Here is a 17284-nt window from a genome sequence, read left to right as displayed (position 1 = left end):
GAGAAACTATGGAGACAGGGAGAAGCAGCTACCGAGAGTGGTTAAAAGGAAATGAGAGATGAGATCCGTCTCAACCAGTTTTGGGTGAGGCGAACACTGGAAGGAAGTAATTAACAATTTTAAATTTCTGAGAAAAGAAAAGTTGTAATGTTGATAAACAGACATATTAAGCAGATACCCACTTTCCCCAATTTCTTGGTAGGGAAATTATAGGGCTAAAATCGAAAGCTGAAAAATTTCTCTTTTGTAGGTATCATTTTTATATAATCCATAGTACTGACAGTTCTGCCACCATTAAGTTGGAACTGTAGTCCTTCAGAGAAGAATAGATGAAATCTGTCTTCTCCCAAAAGAGCCTCTCTTGGGTAAATCACATCGCCTCCCAAGAGCTCACAGTGGTTGGGTTCATTTGGTTTTAACTAAATGTATATGCACAGAAACATAAAAGCTTACTGAGAGGGTGGCCTCTTTTCTGTTGTTGTAGGTATCCAAATATTCTTGCAGTTCCAAAACACTGAACTTGAGCTTGTCCAAAAGTCCACAAGAAAGGAGCTAAAGACAGGAAAATAATTTGTATTAAAACAACTTCCAGAGAGAGACCTAGACAAAGGCACGCCTATGAAGAGAGAAAAGAGAAGTATATTTAGATGTAAAGTGTAGGGCGGGGGGTTGGTAGCATCCATTTTAATAAGCTGTGCAGTTTGTAATTTAGCTCCACTATCAGTGGCAGTTGCATTGGATATTGCTAATCAAAATCTCCTGTGAAAAAATCCATCTTCCCCATATCAGTATAGACGGACAAATCTTAACAAGTATTCCACAGAAGCCCACATTAAGATACAGCATCCATTTTATGCATGGACTCTATAGTGTCTTCATCTAGTAATACTCCAAGCAATGTGAAGACAGACCGCCAAATAGGTTTTCAAATTGATTTTGTATTTAATCTGCACTTTAAATCATTAGTATTACATTTATACAGTCACGATTCAGCAGTCAGCCAGGGACTGTTTTAATCAACCTTTAAACCAGCGGTCCCCAACCTTTTAGGCACCAGGGACTGGTTTCGTGGAAGACGATTATTCTGCAGACGGGGTGGGGTGGGTCGGGGAGGGGTGGTCCAGGCGGTAATGTGAGCCGTGGGGAGCGGCAGGTGGAGCTTCCCTCGCCCGCCCGCCCACCTCCGGCTCTATGGCCTGGTTCCTAACAGGCTGCAGACTGGCACCGGTCCACAGCCTGGGGGTTGGGGACTCCTGCTTTTAAGCTCATCATTTGCAGTTAGGCTGGACAAATCCATCCAGAGGGCATTCAGTCTCTTGGAAGTGGGGAAAGTGGTAACATCGTTGCCTCTGGGGACCCACTGGCCTAGCCAACCTGGCATCGTGGGGACTGGCTAGGTCCGCTCTGGGGGGTTAGCTCACCATATTCTCAGCCTTCAAAGTCAAGAGTCATCGGAGAGAAGCGACAAGGCCGCGAAGGGAGCACAGAGGGGGACCCTCTCCTGATTCCCTGCAGTGACTGCCTTGGCTTGGGCTGGCCATGCACAGCCATTCCCGTGCAGGCCCAGGCCTCTGGGACTCATAGCACAACAGAGCACTGCTCGCAAACACTGAGAGTGTCTTTCAAACAAACCACAACACACGTGTGCTTCCCTGAGTTTCCACACCATCAGCTGGGCAGGCCACCTGCCGCAGGAGCAGGCCTGAGATACTCACGGTCTCGGCGTCCACGAAAAGCGTGGGGCACTCAGAGCAGGAGGTGAGCATCTGGGAAGAACTGACGAACTTGGATCCGATGCCCCGGAGGTTGTCTCCAAGGTAACTGGCCGCATCACAGGTTAGGAAGCAGAACCTTTTCTGAATATTCTGAAAGGCAACATAATTACTATTTGTAAACGGCCACATTTTAACTTTTGTACTAGAAAAAACTATTTTTTAATCTTCATAAAAATATCAAATGAGCACAGGTCCTCCATGTAGTGGCGGTGGGGGGGGTGATAGGGGCAGAGTGAATGTCTTAAGTCAAGTGAGTCATCACCCAGTGTGAACAAAGTTTCTTCCTAAAATGTCATTTCCCAATGCGTGGGTGCTCATATCATCTTTTAAATAAATGCTGCCTTTGCTTTTTGCTGATTGTCAGCGCCGGTCAGCAGCCTGAGTCTGCCTAGCGTGTTTGTCAGATGAGTGAGAATTTCTGAGATTACTTCAATGTGGGTGAGAGGAAAAAGGTCGTGAGATATAATCTGTTTCCCAAGATCACAGCTCCCCGAGATGGAGCACTAACATGGGCCATAAAGCCTCTGAAGAATGGAAGAGTAAATCCATGGGACCTGTCTCCCTGTGAGAGCGCCTCTGATTAGGAGTCTGTAACTCTGTCCGATAGCTTTGCACACATCAACTCATCAATCCTCGCAACCAGGTGAAGGAACTGAGGTTAAGAGAGGTTAAAGGACTCAAGGTCATGCAACTAGTAAGTGAGAGAGTAAGGATGAGCTTGACTGCTAAGTTCACATCCCTCCCATAAACCTATAATGCTTCCTAAATGTTACTATTCCCCCTATACTGCCTGAAGAAAACCCATAATTAGGAAGAATCTGACTCACTGGGCCTGTGTCAGTGCCAAAATGAGAACATTTTTAGCCCCAGCTTCCAACACACAACATCTTTAACAAAAGGAACAAAATATTTAACCAAAAAATAATTCCGGTTGTAGACACTGGCTTTCCCCAGAGAGATGTCGTACCTTTTGAGTTGAAGAATCTAACCCACGAGAAATCCTCTCTGCCCTGTTATGGGGCAATTAGCAGGTCCCCAAAACAGCAGCAGGCTCTTGGTTCCTTACAAGTTATACTAGAAAAATGCCTACCATGTTGCATATTATTTATTTTTTTATTTAATACCTCTGAGAATCTTGCTATAATGCATAATATACATATGTCTTTATGGTGTTTTTAGTTTTATGTGCAATTAAAAAAAAAACTTGACAGAATGTTGCTGCTGAAAGGAACAGGAAATGCCACGTGTCACCAGCTAGTGGAGTGGCAGAGCCGGGAGTAGGATCCAGGTCCTGCAAATAGTTTGGTTTCTTTCCATCTTACTTAAGGATATGGTGAGATCTGGGCTCATTTTTGTATTTAAAAATTTTTTTTTGGCCGTTCTGAGCAGCTTGCAGGATCTTAGTTCCCTGACCAGGGATCGAACCTGTGCCCCCTGCAGTGGCAGCATGGAGTCCTAACCACTGGACCACCAGGGTAGTCCCTGGGTTTGTTTTTTATTGTACTAAGAAGCTAGATCTTTCAGGGAACTTCAGAGCCACATATGACTTCCATATAAAAATATAATTTGGTGACACTGTGTGATCAAATGACAATATTCTAACACAGGAGCAGCAGGAAGGAAATACACTGACTGAGACACTTGGAAAGCCACCCATGCTGGACCTTTAGAAACCATTTCCTTGTTTTTAAAACCGAATTATTTTTGCAATTACCTGCTCTCTACCCCGTCCAAAATCCAACCAAATACAGGGAAACGTGGTGTCCAGACTCACAGGAAAAACGTTAGAAAACAGTAAACAGGAGATGACGAAAGATTAACAGACTGCATGTCTGACATGTGTTTCATTTCCAGCATATTTGATTAGTACCGATTTGGCTACCGATGTTGCTCTCAATCACAGAGCATTTAATGGTAGCTGAGAAAGTTCTTAAAGCTAAATGTAATATTAAAAACTGAAATAGGAGGTACACATTTGTATTATTATTATTGCAGATAAGCTCCTTAGAAATTGGTCCAATACACTGATGAAAAAAATCCAAACCCCAATGTACTTCCCAGGGCCCAGCCCCACGTCCCAGCTCACATGACAGTCTATTGCCGTACTGGCATTAAGTCAGAAACTGTACGTTTAAGATTTACATTTAAAAGGTTTTTTTTTTCCCATTCATTCTTTCTGCATTTACTGAGCAGCTACTGTGTGTGAGCCACTGTGTGCCAGCTGCTGGGGAATCAAAGCAAGACACCAATACCTGCCCTCTCCCGGGAGACAGACACCTAAACAAGTGTGACAAGTATAACAGATACAACTACAATTGGCTCGGGATCCCAAGTGTGTGTGTGGGGGGCGGGTAGAAAGAGGTAAAGGAAGGTGTCATTCACTGAAGTGACAGCCAATCAGGGATTTGCAGGTCACTGAGAGCACAGCTGTGGGAAAAGAGGAGATGACAGTTCTCGGCAGAGGGAAAAGTACTGCTCAGGACTATAAAATTGAGCATGAAGGGTAGATCTAGCAACTGTAATAAGAAAAAATTACTACAACAGCCAAACTTATACATTATTAACCATTATTTACAAATTGCCTTTAGAACAATATAATAAATTACTTTGCTCCAGAATCCTTAACAATTAAATTTACCTCAAATGGTAGCTTGTGGATAGTTGTTGTTTTTAAATTTCAGTCTGGCTTAATGTTGGGATGTTTCTGGATTCTTATCTTTCAGCAGCCCACTGTTTTCTGTCTTAAGGCTAACAGTCCCTCCAGCCCCCGTGCATCTCAGACAGAACCTTAGTTTTTGTCCATTCAGGTTTCTAACAGGTCTCACGAAAAGTAAATTGAAAAACTTGAGAGAGAGCAGCATGAATAACACTCAGAATACTGAGAAACTAGCTATGAGTACTATTGGTATATACTTCTCCAAAAACGGAAGGGCCTCCAGGCTCAAAATCCAAGTTGACTTTTATGTTAACTAAACTATGGCTTCCTGAATTTGAAATCTTTTTTTTTTTTTTTTTTTTTTTTGCGGTACGCGGGCCCCTCACTGTTGTGGCCTCTCCCATTGCGGAGCACAGGCTCCGGACGCGCAGGCCCAGCCGCTCCGCGGCATGTGGGATCTTCCCGGACCGGGGCACGAACCTGTGTCCCCTGCATTGGTAGGCGGACTCTCAACCACTGCGCCACCAGGGAAGCCCCTGAATTTGAAATCATTTAAAGCAGATGATCCCAGTTTCTTCATTTCCACTTTTTATATAATTCCTCATTTCCCTGCCTTTCCCATGGCTCTTCCAGAAGGCGATCAGAGGGCTCCATCCCTCAGTCCAGCTAAGTTACTGTGCCTCTCTCGTGATATACTCAAGCAGAGCTCAACCTCTAGACAAGTTTCACTGGCTGGCACGTTGAAGGACTTCATGGTGGGGGAAGATAAAAGACAAGGAAAAACACAGTGAATTAAAAAGACAGGAGAGGTCTAAGCGGAAAGAAGAGATGGAGGCTGGGCTTGGCAGAAGGTGCCACCCTGTGGTCCTGAAGACCTGGCTGCCTGCCTGGGACTGATGATGCCAGTGAAAACCAGAGTGGGGGAGCGAGGGGCACAGCACAGCGGCCTGAATCCCTGAGCGCAACGTCTCCACGGTGCCAGCCTGAGAAGGCTGAGTAGATGAAGGGTGAGGAGAAAGGATGAGGTCAGAGGAGACTGAAGAATGTCAGGAGGACAAAGTAGTATAAACCCGGCACGTAACCCCTTCAGCTGGAGGCCAGCTGGCTCCCCGAAGAGGCCGCAGCCCCCGCGCGTCTGTGGGCCCCTCGGGGGGCGCCGTACCTTGAACAAGGAGGAGAACACGTGGAACGTGTACACGGCGCAGGAGCCGTCCGAGTCGCACAGCAGCTGGTTGACGTGACTGCGCCACGCCTCCTCCGCGTCGTCACAGGCCGCGGGCTGAAACGCAGCCAGGATGGCCGAGAAGAAGGGCGAGGGCGGCGGCGAGACTCCCCTCTCCCCGTCTCCAAAGCTGGAACAGAGGCACGCGGCAGCGTCAGGAGGTGGCGTCCCCCTCCCCTGTGCCAGCCTGTGTTAGTTCTCGCCCCGAGGCCCCCTTTCTGACCACTTCTCCCGCTGGGGTCGCTTTGGGAGCCTGGCTCCCATTCAGAGGTTCTCCGAGATTCTTTTCTGACACCAGAAAAGAGGATTTTCACCTGTAGAATTTCTGGGATTCCTCCCACTCGGATTTCCTTTATAGAGTCGGTGCCTCTTTCAGCCTTCAGTAACCGCCCCTCACTTTCCTGGACAGCCTTTCCCGGACACAGGATACATTCATTCCTGTGCTGTGGCGTCGCAGTCCTTTTCATTTTTCAATACAATAAGTGATAAGAAAATTTCTGAATCTTTTCACTTTTCGTTTGTGGAGGGACAGTATTAGTGGGTGCAGATACATAAATGCCCAGAAGAAAAGGGCAGAGAGAGGAAAGGAAATGGAAGAAGAGAAATGCAGGGGGAGACAGAGAGGAACGAAGAAAGGAGAGAAGAATGAACGAACTGTGAAAAGTCAAAGTTCTTCTCCAGGTATCACCGTAAGCTGTTTCTCTGATGGACGGATATGGGTCACCATAACAGAAGGCCTCTGTCCAGCCACATCAGAAGCTTTTACTTAATTCTTATTTTCAACATTCAGAGGAGTGATTTTAGGATTCTGACTTTCTTCTCCTAAAGTAAATCTGTAGCATTATTATTTGTGATTTATTCTAGATGCCACATTAGTGGGGTTTTAAAAAAATCTATCCTCTTTATATTTTTTCCTCAGAAATGTCAGCCACGAGGCTGAAAGCCACCCACTTAAAAAGAGAGTAGGTATTTGGCTTATAAGGGGCCTCTTGTTCTGATCTTTTAACTCAAAATGAAAAGAACTCCTTATTTCCAAGCCTTGCCAAGCTTGCTTATTTTCAAAGCTTACAAGGCCTGGACCATGTCCCCAGGCTCCCCTCTGGCTTTTTACGTTACTCTAGGGCTTTATGGGTTCTGCATAAGGCCCTGCTCTGGGGTTGAATGATTCCCACCCGCCAAGAACCCTCCAAGTTACATATCCGCTTGGACTCCTTTGTTAGGAAGTCCCAGCAGCACAAGCCTGACATTTAACTGGAGTTAGAGCAAAGCCAGTACGATGTGCCCTGTACACTGTTCACCTGGCAAGAGTAAACTGGTCCAGCGCTCGACTGCCTTTTTCTTCTGCCTCGGTCATATCCAGGCTAAAGCTATCGCTGCATTCAAAAGTTGCCGGGAGCTCATTGATGGAGCTGGAGAGATCATCCTCATGCACGGTGGTGTCCTCCTCCTCCTGGGCAGCGCTGACCTGGGAGCATAGACAAAAGAATCCCCCCAATATGTAAGACTGTCCATAGGAAAATCAACAATCCTGAGAGTAATAGAAATTGGGGGCATTTGTCTTCTAGCTACAGTAGAGTCAATTTCTATAACTGAACTCAAGGATTCTCTGCAGTACTGTTCTTTTTTGATCTTCTTTTCAGTCTTTTCTGGGAGAGTTCCCAAAGTAGATTACCATATTTGACCCACGCTTATGAAGTATAAAATGCTAAACTTGAAAGAAACCGTAGAGACCCCCTGGTCCAACCTCCATATTTTATAGACGAGGAAACAGTTGCTCCACGTGGGAAAAGGACGTGCCTAATGTCAGGTATATAATCAGAGCCAGAGCTGGGACTAGAGACACCATCTCTGATTCAGAACTCTTTTCATTGTACAACCCCAGTCTTCTAAAGCAAGTCATCTGGAGTTAACTCTCCAATATATTATATAATACGTCCAATAGTACCTATGGAAACTAGAATTTAGAATTGTCAGTGCCTGGCATAGTAAAGGCTCCAGAAGTGTCTGCAGTGCTCACAAGTGATCCAGAGTTATTCACCAAGCCTGCCACATTGACAGGCCTTTCCATGCTGAAAATCCTCCGAGATCCATATACGCATATGCTTTACTCTTGGGAATATCCCTTGAAGATAACAGACATGAGAGGCTGCTCTCACGTTGCTATAAAATGTAGAATGATCTGCGAGATGAAAGGGCTCTAGGGCAGGCAGAGCTGGGATCACCGAGGGGCAGGAAAAAGACGTAGCAAGTCAAATGGAAAAAGAGGCTGGGCTTGAACCTGGGCCAGGGGGAAATCATCTGGAGAACTGATTGTTCTTCGGGAGAGGAAGGAAGGCAACTGGATCACAGAGCAGAAGAGGAGAGGAAGAAATCACACATACGTGGTTCAGTGAGTCATTTTCTTAAAAACAAAATCAAGGCGAAATAGATGTATATATGAATTAGAGAGTTATTGTGGGTTGACATCTGGCTGCCCATTTAGTATTTTGAGTCTAGGATTAAATAGGGAAATTAGAAATGTTTACAGATGTGTTAGGGAAATAGGTTATCTCATGTCTTTGAAGGAATTGCTCATAAATACTGCGTTTCAGAGGCGTATCCATATCTGCTGCTTCTTGCTTTTTATTTATTTTATTTTTTTATCTTTAAAACATTTACTATTGCCATTAAAAAAATATTTAGTTTCTGTCCAGTTAGAATTTCATTAGTGGTCCACTTCATACAGTTTTTGTTGTTGTTGTTAAAAACTTATTTATCCTTTACCCCACATTTTGAATGTAAACAGTAACTGTCCAGGTTGATATCCATGCAGTTAACCAGCGTAATTTGGGTAGAAGAGTCGCTGCTTTCTCGTGTCTGATGAGTTGGGCTGAGCACTATATTTTATTTTATTATTTATTTAGTTTTTAAAGTAATTTGTATTGGAGTGTAGTTGACTTACATCGTCCTGCTTTTTAATACTAGAGTGGTTACAACGAGACTGCTGACTGGCCTGGGTTATTAGTGTGTATAGACTTAATCTATTAGGGGCGGGCTGAGTTCTTATAAAAATATTTTCTATTTTCTCTTTCTAACATCACAGATACATCAAACATTGCAGAAGCCCAGCTGATGTGAAAAACAGACATAGCTTTTCAGAAATTAGACTCAGCCTTTCCTTGACAGAATTCCTTGATAGATTTCTCTGTGAGTCCATGCAAATATTACTCCTTAGGCAATGCTTTGTATAAGGAATTACATAACTTAGCATTCAAAATAGAAAAGTTGAGAAAATGACTATTGCAAGACTGAGAAATAATAAACGCTAATAACTGCACATTTATTTTGTGATGTCCTTTCCATGAAGTTTATTTCTTGATATTAAGATTCTGGCTTTAATCTCAGACAGTTTTCTTTCTGGCCCCTTTTTTGGCTAAAAAAGGACTCTGCTAATTCTAAGAATCCTGATCATAGTCCTTTTGCAATGGGGAAGTCTTAGAAATAATTATTTTTTAAGCTTCACTATTTTTAGGTGATTGCAGTTTCATTGGTTGCCCTTGGTTTAAAGTAGATTAGATTTTGCTAGATCGCAGACATATTTTTTAGCACACTGTAAAAGAATACAGAATAGCCAGTATTATATTTTTCTAGTAGAAGCATCAGAAAGAATATACTTTTGTAAATTTTTTTGTTTCATTTTCTCCTGAAACTTATACCACCATAACCAAACTAAAGATAAAGAAAACTTTATCCTAACAGCAATAGGTTATTTTGGTATTTCTAATATAAGAAAATAAAATTCTGTACTAATGGGCATTTATGTGGGCACATATGTGAACACAGTGTGGGAGTTGATAGTTTTATGGACAAGGTAGTTTATGGAAATATTGATAAAATAAACCTTAAATGAAATACACATTTTTAGATTTTTTTTTTTAAAGCTGACCTTTTAAATAAGGAAATTGTATCCATTACTTACTTTTCTCCTCAGAGAGCCTGGCTAGGACAGTTTTGTGCATAATACTGTGATTGATATTGAAAATTCTGATAGTCTGCCAAAGGCGAGAACAGAATCAATGTACAGATTGTAAAATTGGTTCCTACATAGGAAAAAATTTCCCCCCGATACATGCATACACCCACACCTCACTTAGCAGATTGTTTTATAAAAGTCATGACAAAGAACAGCAGTTCCCCAGTCTCAGCAATCTCCGACATATACCAATTTGTTTTGCCATTAATCAAATGGCAAAGCACGAGCAGTGTTCGTGCTCTATGGAAAATGCAAAATGTTTCATTTTAAAAGGACCTCAAATCAAATCTCCTTCAACCAATAGGAAGATGGCCACTCAGGTCTGTGAGAGTAAAGCAACTTCAAAACCTAGGTTTAGGGGCACAAACTCAACTACTTCAAAAAAGAAAGAAAAGAAAGATAGTCCCTTCGCTTATAACCTGCTAAGAATGCTCAGAAAATTGGAAGTACATTTTTTTTTTTAAAGAAAACTACAATCAATGATTGCCAAAATCTCTTCACCTTTGAACCCTCAGAAATCTGAAGATTATTCATATCAGGCAGAGAAGCGTCAAAGCTAGCCATTCTGGTGTTAAAGGCATGAGGGTCAGCAGGGGTCATATCGCAGGTGGTCGTGAGTTCCATGGGATGAGTCTCCTCAGAAGGGGAGAGATTCATGATCTGTTGAGAAAGCATAGGAAATAAAACAGAGCATGACGTTCCCATTCTTTAAAAGCTCTAATTATTCTTTACATAAGAGTACAAACCAGTGTACAAGCTAGTTTTTTGTGGACAGGTAATAACTGTTTAACATACATACTTCACTGTCATTAGAACTTAAGCACACTAGCTGGCAAGGCCCAGCACTGAAAAAACAAACACCCCTATTTCCAGATAACCCCATCAAAATGTCTGTGTCATATTTCCTCAAACTTCAGATGTCTGAGGAATTTAAAAGAAAAAGATTTCAGCAAAATAAAAGTTTTTTGGGGAAAATCTAGGCCTGAACGATTTGATGGCATTCAGGGCTTATAAAAACCCCAGTGTTTGTTTCCATTTGCAACCTACAGAGAAGAGACTGGTTAGAATCAGACACCACCTCATGTTTCAGAGTTGAGTTTAGCAGCTGTAGCAAGTTTCTTAAGCTGCAACTGGAAACTGCACTACTGCTTGAATCACAAAAAGAAGTCTCCCAATGTCTTGGGAAGAGTAGGTGGAGAGTTCCTACTTACTAGGTCAGAGTGCTCCAGGATCTGGCTGGTGGTGAGATCCTCCTCTTCGGAGGATTCATCGGAATCCTCGTGGTTCATTTTATTTAGGCTGGGAGAACTTCCTGAAAGTTGGCGCTCTTCCAGAAGCTGCATATCGCACTTGTCCAGACTATCCAGAGAACGCCTGCGGACTCCCCAGTTGAAATTGTCCATACTCTCGCCCTGAAATCACAGCATCAGCTGCTTTTTTAAGGCCAAAATCCTCCTGCACTCACGCCTTTACACAGTCGATTAGCCATAGCTTAGTAATAAAAATTTTCATTATGAACTCCCAAGCCCTCATGGTCTTGGGCACCAAACATTTTGCTTACATGATGTGAAAAGTAGTAAGAAGCACACTGTCTTCACCAAAATGAGTATTAAATCATAGGTAGACATGATTATACACTTTACTCTGGCACAGTGGGTAACCTCTTGTGTTTTAACAAGTTGATTTTGGGATACTCTATAAATGATCCGTGTTAACAAAAATCTGTCAGAAAGAGACTGTTAATATTAAAACAACTTCAAAAGAGATGTTCCCTCCCCAAACCCCGCCCCTGTTTAGTACTCTTTTCAGAAGGAGAAAAAGTAGGAGCTACGCTTGTGGCACGTTCCACACCCTCTGGGTATTAAGTAGAAGAGCATTAGGTAAACATTCCAGGCTGTTTCTGCCGCAGCAGTTTTCACAGATAAAATGCAGAGTTAAAGGATATCAGAGAGCAGCTGGGCAGAGTCGGACAATCATGCACTATGCAGAGGCCAGAGCAGCAAGGCTTCAGTTTTGCTTTCGGCTCATCTTTAAATAATTGTCCCAACACAGAAAATAGTTCCTTCCCTAGACCTGAATGGACTGACTCGGTACCAAGGATTATTGCTGAATTGTACATTTGCACTGAGAACTGGGCTAAGTAGCAATGTAAAGTGTTAAAGATTTTAGATATAGCTCAGACTTTCTCTACAAACCATCAGATATTAAATAAGCTTATTTGATGAACATAAATTTTGTTTCTGAAAACCAATCTGGGTTTTATTTTTCTCTCTGTTAAGATAGGAATAAAGCTAGAGAAATATTACTAGGTCATTGGTGAGCAAATTTTAACCTAAACAAATAGGTAATCTGAATAAAGTCTAGCACAGAATCTTATTTATATTAGTCATTTGAAACACTGATGGTTCACTGACATAAATAACTTTTTTTTAAATGTGGTATTTTATTTATTTTTATTTTATTTTATTTTTTTGTATTCTGGCCATACCGCAAGGCATGTGGGAGGGTTCCCCGACCAGGGATTGAACCTGGGCCTCTGCAGTGAAAGCACCGAATCCTAACCACTATGCCACCAGGGAACTCCCATAAATAACTTTCTGATGAGAGCTCAGTAAGTAGCATAATAATATAATTTCAGTGAGAGATGTAAATTACTATTAAAATTAATGAGCATTAAATTTATTAATTTTCCTCTGGTTTTAAGGGTCTCTTTTTTCTGGCTCCTAATGAAATGAATCTTACCATTCTCACAGATCTCTCATATAATAGATGCTTAGCTTTTCCAAAGTCTGTTTTGGCTATTCATGGTGGAAGGCAACAGGTAAGAATCCTGAACACATTCTGGATATGATATGGAAATTAGCATTATTCACCCCATTTATGATTGTTCTTAGGACTGTTTGATTATAAGACTCAGAATATGCTTTCCATAGTTTATAGCTGGATTTGTACCTTTTATCTGTAAGTGCTGTGATAAATTACCACCAAATGATTTTATTTCCTGGTAGAACAGGCTGACTGTTGTGCTGGTATTTTAAAATAGCTGTTTCAGTGAAAAAATGAAAAAAATGTGGAAGAGGCGAGAGTTCTGGGAAGAAAAATAAAACTCAATGTGTGAAGAAATAAAGAGGGTAAAGAAAAATGAGATTACAATACAGAGAAAAAAAGAATGTAAAAGTTACTGGCAAAAACGTACAACTGTAAAACATAATTCACAAAACTGATTCTCTTGTACCAAATCAATGGATGGGTTAGATGAACTGTCTCAGGCAGCAGTTCTGGAAGTCTCCCACACTGAACCTGGGTTGCACTGAGCTTGCAGAGAAATACAGACACCTAGGGCCAGAGAATGCTACACTGGGTATAGATTGCCATTGCTGTTAATTTGATTGCAGCTCAGGTGAAGATCTGAATCAATCAGGCATGGGAACTGGGAGTCAGGGAAGTTGTTCTTGCAGGAATAATATCTGGTGTCTTGCAAGAGGATGCAATAACTCCATTAGAGGCAAAGATGTTGAAACTGTTTGCTTGGTGGTAGCTGAGGGGTTGAGATGGAACAGTAGCCTAGCCTACGTTAAAGTTGGTGGTGATTAAAAGTCAACTGGGCCTTCTTATAGCACAGGAATACCCCTATTGGGAGAGCCACCTTCCAACTTCCCCACACCCAAATGTCAGATTTGCATTTTATGTTACCTACAAGGTCAAAAGCCAAAAGAGTGTTTCACTGATTAAGTGAGATTTTCTATGTGTGAGAAAATTTAGAAGATGGCTAACTATTCCTGATGGACAATTTGCATATGTCAGTTATCAAACTTAAATAACCACTCAGGATTTATATTGAGATGAGAAAGTATTCACGACTGAATGTTCCAGAAATGTTGGAAATCGTATTCTTTGATATTGGAGTTCCAAAAAATAAGAATTATTGTTGAAGGAACTTGGATGGTCAAAATATGTTCCCCCAAGTGTACCTACTTAGAGTAAGTCTATATGACATAGATACAGGGTGATCATAGGTCAGTTTGCCCAGGATAATGCCAGCTTATGCCTGTTGTCTGGGTGTAATTATTACCGGACCCCTTTTACTTGAGAAGGGTCCTCATTTGGATGAAATTTTATATAGTCACCATCCAAAGATAGCTCCTAATTCCTGGAAAATAAAAGGAATTGATTGGCAGTATATGTGGTATATTGTTAGATGCAGCTTCTTGATTTCACTTTTAATAAAAGAAGTTAACAGCAAAAGCAATCCAGCTGTGCAACTGCCTAATGAGAAATTATAGGATTTCCATGGATCATATTTAAAAACTCACTCTCTCTCAAGAGATATAATCATGCAACTTCCAGAACTAAACATATAAAGATTTTAAAACTATCTCATATTTATACTTCAGAAAATATTTCCCTTCTACAGCAACCAAGAAAAATACTTCTATCACACACATCTCAGTGTAAATGTGCAAATAGGCATACATACTCTCGAAGGGGGGAAAAAGCAGTTATGCAGTTATAAATCTGCAACGATGCAAAACATCTACTAGGGCATCTGAATTGAAAATAGCATCGTCTTACCTGAAGTTCCTGTGTAGCAGATTGAATGGACAGAAAAACAAATAAGAGGTCTATTTAAAACGATTATATTAGATACTCAAGTGCATTTGTCTTAGTTTTAACACAACACCAACTAACAGCGCCAACAGTATATACGTCAGTAGATGCAACTTAAAGAAAAAGGCAAAGATACACAAACCCCATAAAGAAATATTAGTACAAAACACCGGAAATTCCAGACCTCTTAGCAGTGGATGATGTAGTTGGTAACAAATCATAAATACAATTTCTGAAATAGCTTTCCACTTCAGCAACAACTTTGGTCTCCTCAACCCTTTTTTTTTGGAATGCCTGAATTTTTATTTGTGAGAAAATCATGAAATGTCATGGAAAGACTAATGAGGGTCATCAGCTGGGAAAAAAAGGTGGCATCACCTGATCCTGCTCACAAAACCAGAAGTGTTTGTGATCACGATCTGTTTCACTGCTGAGGTGCAATTAATAGCAAAGACACAGCACCCTTTAAAGATTCTGAGAAGTTCAAAGGCAAACCCTTAAAGATATTAGTCAATAAATTCTGAGACTATTTAATGAAAAGGAATAGACATGACAAAAACCTTGTCTTTTTTTTTTTTTTTTTTTTTTTTTTTAGTAAATGTGTGTTGATCTAGAAGCCAAATATGCTTACCTTTCGCAGATGAGGAAATACGGAAATTATTCACCAAAGACAGTACAAAGGAACAGATATTTAGAATGCCTACTGCCTGAAATTATGCTAAAAGCTTTACATAGGACATCTTACTTGGTCCTTACAACAACTCTATAGGCAGGTATTATCACTCCCATTCGACAGATGAGGATGCCAAGAGAAACTGCATCCAGGCTTGAGCTGGGTCAGTGGCAGAGCTGAAAGTCAGAGTCGGACCTGCCTGACTCCAAAGCCCTTGCATTTTCACTCTACCACTCTGTAAGCTCACTAAAATCCCTTATTGTTACCTTATTGAGAAGTAGCAAAATATTCTCAAATGGTTTATTTGGATAAAATATATACTTTCACATTCTTGAACTTCTTATAAAATCTTAATCATACAAGATAAAATAATCACTATGATTTTTTTAGTTCTTGTTGGCTAGGACAATAGCGAGAACACTAGAAGGAAGGCATAGTAATCATTATTTATTGTCCTTGAAAAATACTAGTATAATATTTATTTTCAAGTGATGGGCATCTATGGTTTTCCTTACTTTATTTTGATAGAAATTAAATTTGTTAGTTGTTCTGATATTGTTTCTGATTTCTCTGACACCATTCCTCCTAGGTCCCTTCACGTAACACATTTTTCTTTGGCTGATACTGAAAAATGATGCCTCTCTTGTTTCATCAATTTTTCTCTCCGTAGTTTAACCCTTGAAGAGGGTGCCCAAGCTTGAATTCTAGCCTAAGAGCAAAGATTAGGTCAGTTGCTCAGACCAGGAAGCTAAACTTTTGACATTCCGTATACCTCTGGATCATTTCGAAAGTACTCAAAGCAGCTGTATTTTGCATTAGACTTTTTAAACAATCCTCACCGCATTTAGCAATTGATTTCTTTATCACTAATTATGGTTAACAGTCAGAAAACTCTGCAATGCTTTTTACTGGTTTGAGAACAATTCAAGATGAAAGCTTACACATTTTAAAGATGCCTGGCAGTTGGTGCCTTTATACTCTTAAAGGACTGGATCTGCTAAACTTGCTTCCAGGGAAAGAATTGGTAAAGAAAACATTCTTCATTCTGAGGACATGATTTTTCCTTGCTGGCGCAGACAGCCAGGGTAGTCAGTGGCCAGTAAGGACAAAAATAGAGCTCAACAGAGCTTGTCCAGCTCCGTGGCCTTGCCTTGACATAAGTGGATTGGTCAGCAATCATATCCTTTTAGGGAAGGTAAGCAGTTACTTGAAGCATCATTTCCCACAAGTTTATCGTTAAATTAGGAGGTGCCTACCTTCCATAGGATGTGATAAACTTTGAATCTGAGCCTCCGTTTTAACTGTACGGCTAGCAGAAAGCCCTTTCTTTGTCTGGGAAATAGAGTGTGCTTGGTTAAATGTGAGCTGAAGTATGTGGATCCCACCATATGCCAGGCTGGGTACCAGGCTTTATTACAGATGCCAACCCCACTTCAGGGAACATAGTGTCCATCCCAGGAGGAAAAAGCCTGCCTCTCAGCTGGAACATGCCCCTGAGCTACTGAAATGATGCTCCTCCTTGCAATCCCAGGTTTTCAAAAACATGACTCATAACGGAAAGGGTCTTATTACCATGATTATCATACAGATAAACAGATCTGCATCTGCCTGTTGATACTTGAATTCAGCTGCTCCAGGTGTCAAGAACCAACTGAAAGCAGAGCCAAGAGCTCTTGTATGTTAAATCTAGTTTCAAGTTCTGAGGATTTCATCCAACAGCACAAAGATGCCGGGGCCCTCGGGCTCTGATCGCAGGTTGCAGCAGGCAAGCTTTGATGTCAACCCATGAGAGCAATTTCACATTGAAAATAATAAAATGCTTAGCCTGTTTTACCCAGGTTCCAGAGGACAGGCTCAGACCTTGAATATTTCTGTGATTTTTTTTTAAAGTTCACCTCTGGACTACACACAGAGTCTCTGTGTGGTCATTCAAAGTCAGATCTTTGCCATTTAGAAAGAACTTGGTGGCTTTGGCCGTGGGCTTAGACAGGAAGGTTGTGGTGACTTTTGCCAAAGTTAAGCTGCTGTACTTTGAATAAATTGATTAAAAAGTTTACAGTTTTCTAATGAAAGAACTCATTATTTAGCAGAGAGAAAGAAACTGTTCTGTTAGTCAAGGAAAAGGCTGAGCGGATGGCTTCCACCGAGCCTGGCCGTACCTCTCCATCCTCCAGCTCCACGTCTAGGAAATCGAAGTCTCTAAAGACACGGAACTGCTGCTCACTGTTGGTGTCATCCATGTTCTCCTGGTCCCGGGTGCCGTCCTCGGAGGACACTAGGCTCGTCTGATGCTCCAGCAGATCCAAGTCCCCACACGACGAGAAAATCACCTACAAAC

The 17284-nt window shown here is 41.5% G+C and overlaps 1 protein-coding gene across 2 annotated transcripts in view; it reads right to left on the bottom strand.

Annotated features, from left to right (window-relative positions):
* The window catches only part of FRY (FRY microtubule binding protein), a 324059-nt gene that overhangs the window by 12995 nt on the left and 293780 nt on the right, over window positions 1–17284 (bottom strand). For both annotated transcript variants that reach the window (XM_082602261.1, XM_082602262.1), the window contains exons 51-57: window positions 17106–17276; window positions 10877–11077; window positions 10167–10325; window positions 6952–7118; window positions 5594–5783; window positions 1716–1865; window positions 454–552 (exon numbers count right to left, since the gene is read on the bottom strand). In XM_082602261.1, coding sequence (XP_082458387.1) covers window positions 454–552; window positions 1716–1865; window positions 5594–5783; window positions 6952–7118; window positions 10167–10325; window positions 10877–11077; window positions 17106–17276 — 1137 coding nt within the window. The remainder of the gene's footprint in view (window positions 1–453; window positions 553–1715; window positions 1866–5593; window positions 5784–6951; window positions 7119–10166; window positions 10326–10876; window positions 11078–17105; window positions 17277–17284) is intronic.

This window comes from Mesoplodon mirus (genome assembly GCF_964341445.2).
Source record: "Mesoplodon mirus genome assembly, chromosome: 17".
Taxonomy (NCBI): domain Eukaryota; kingdom Metazoa; phylum Chordata; class Mammalia; order Artiodactyla; family Ziphiidae; genus Mesoplodon; species Mesoplodon mirus.
The sequence above is the reverse complement of the archived record's forward strand: the minus strand, read 5'-3'. Positions and strand labels throughout refer to the sequence as shown.